Below are 1217 nucleotides of genomic sequence, written 5' to 3'. Positions count from 1 at the left end.
CCCGGCCGACAGCCAGGGGGTGGGAAGCCGGCGACCGGGGCGGCTGGCTGACGTTTTGTGATGTGTGCATCTTACGTCGTGCGCGCGCGCGCGCGGCAGGCCCTGGCCGCCTCCCGGTCCCTGACCACCTAAAACCCCGACCGTAAGGAGAGGCTCCCTGCGCCCCGGCCAGGCGCATCGGCGTCCGCCGCCCCCTCGTAGGAGCGGAGGGAACAAAGGGGCGACACCAAGGGCGTACCACCACTCCCCGGTCATGGCCCTTTGCCCCCCCCCCCCCCCCAATGAGAGAGCGACATCGAGGGTTGCACAGTGGAGGAACCCCGCAGGGGAACTTCCGCCTGCCGGGCTGGGCCAGCCATCTTGCAAACGTCGGAGCCCGGCGCCCCCCCCCCCCCCCCCCGCCCGCCAGTCACGGCTTCCACGCCCATAGCCCCGGCCCCTCCTCTTCGGGCCGAGAAGGGCGAGCTCACATCTCCTCTCCGCTCGGCGGTTGGCGGAAGGGGCGGTACGCCCCCCCTCCCCCTTCGGCCGTTGGGGGAAAATGTCCTTCTCCACGGGCGGGCGTCTGTTTGTTTGCCGGTCAGAGTGCACCGGAATCTACCAAAGGAGAACCGTCGCACCACTTTGACATTCTGCCAAGGAAGATCACGCACGCGCTCCGCAGGGAAGATCACGCACACCCCGATTGGTGTCACCCGCCGTGGGCCCGCGCCCGCCGCCCGATGTGCCACCGCGTTAGCCCCCCCCCCGCCCGCCTGCCCGCCCGCCCACTTGCTTGCCCCCTGACCCATTGGTGCCGGCGCTTTCACCCGCGCCCAGTCACCGGGCGCCGCCGGAGACCCGCGAGCCGCCCCGGCCACCCGAGGGGGCTACTCCTCACTGCAGCGTGGTGCGCCAAAGAGGACACCACCGGCCGGGGACGCCCAACGGGGGGGCCCCCACCCCCGGCCTGCCATCAGGAGCATGCTCGCCCGCCCCGCCCCGCCCCCCGTCCCCCGCTCACGCACGCCTGAAGAGCCAGTTCACTGGTTGTTGTTTGTTGTCGCGGGCCTCACGCGCGCTGGGCTTCTTCCGGGGGCAGGAGGCCCCGGCACAAGGGAGCTCCCCGTACGCCACAGTGGACGGGATTCGGCGGACGCCGCTCAGCCCCCCTCCCCTCCCGCATCTAATCGTTTTACCGCACACACACACACACACACACACACACACACACACAC

At 70.9% G+C, this 1217-nt stretch overlaps 1 protein-coding gene across 1 annotated transcript in view; it reads left to right on the top strand.

Moving 5' to 3' along the window:
- Positions 1 to 722: 722 nt before the first annotated feature.
- The window catches only part of H696_02717 (hypothetical protein), a gene marked incomplete at both ends in the record, with an annotated part of 6865 nt that continues 6370 nt past the window's right edge, over positions 723 to 1217 (top strand). Inside the window, 2 exons of the mRNA XM_009496623.1 lie at positions 723 to 734; positions 820 to 889. Of these exons, the coding sequence (XP_009494898.1) occupies positions 723 to 734; positions 820 to 889 (82 nt within the window). The remainder of the gene's footprint in view (positions 735 to 819; positions 890 to 1217) is intronic.

Source organism: Fonticula alba (assembly GCF_000388065.1).
Source record: "Fonticula alba strain ATCC 38817 unplaced genomic scaffold supercont2.4, whole genome shotgun sequence".
Taxonomy (NCBI): domain Eukaryota; order Rotosphaerida; family Fonticulaceae; genus Fonticula; species Fonticula alba.
The sequence above is the reverse complement of the archived record's forward strand: the minus strand, read 5'-3'. Positions and strand labels throughout refer to the sequence as shown.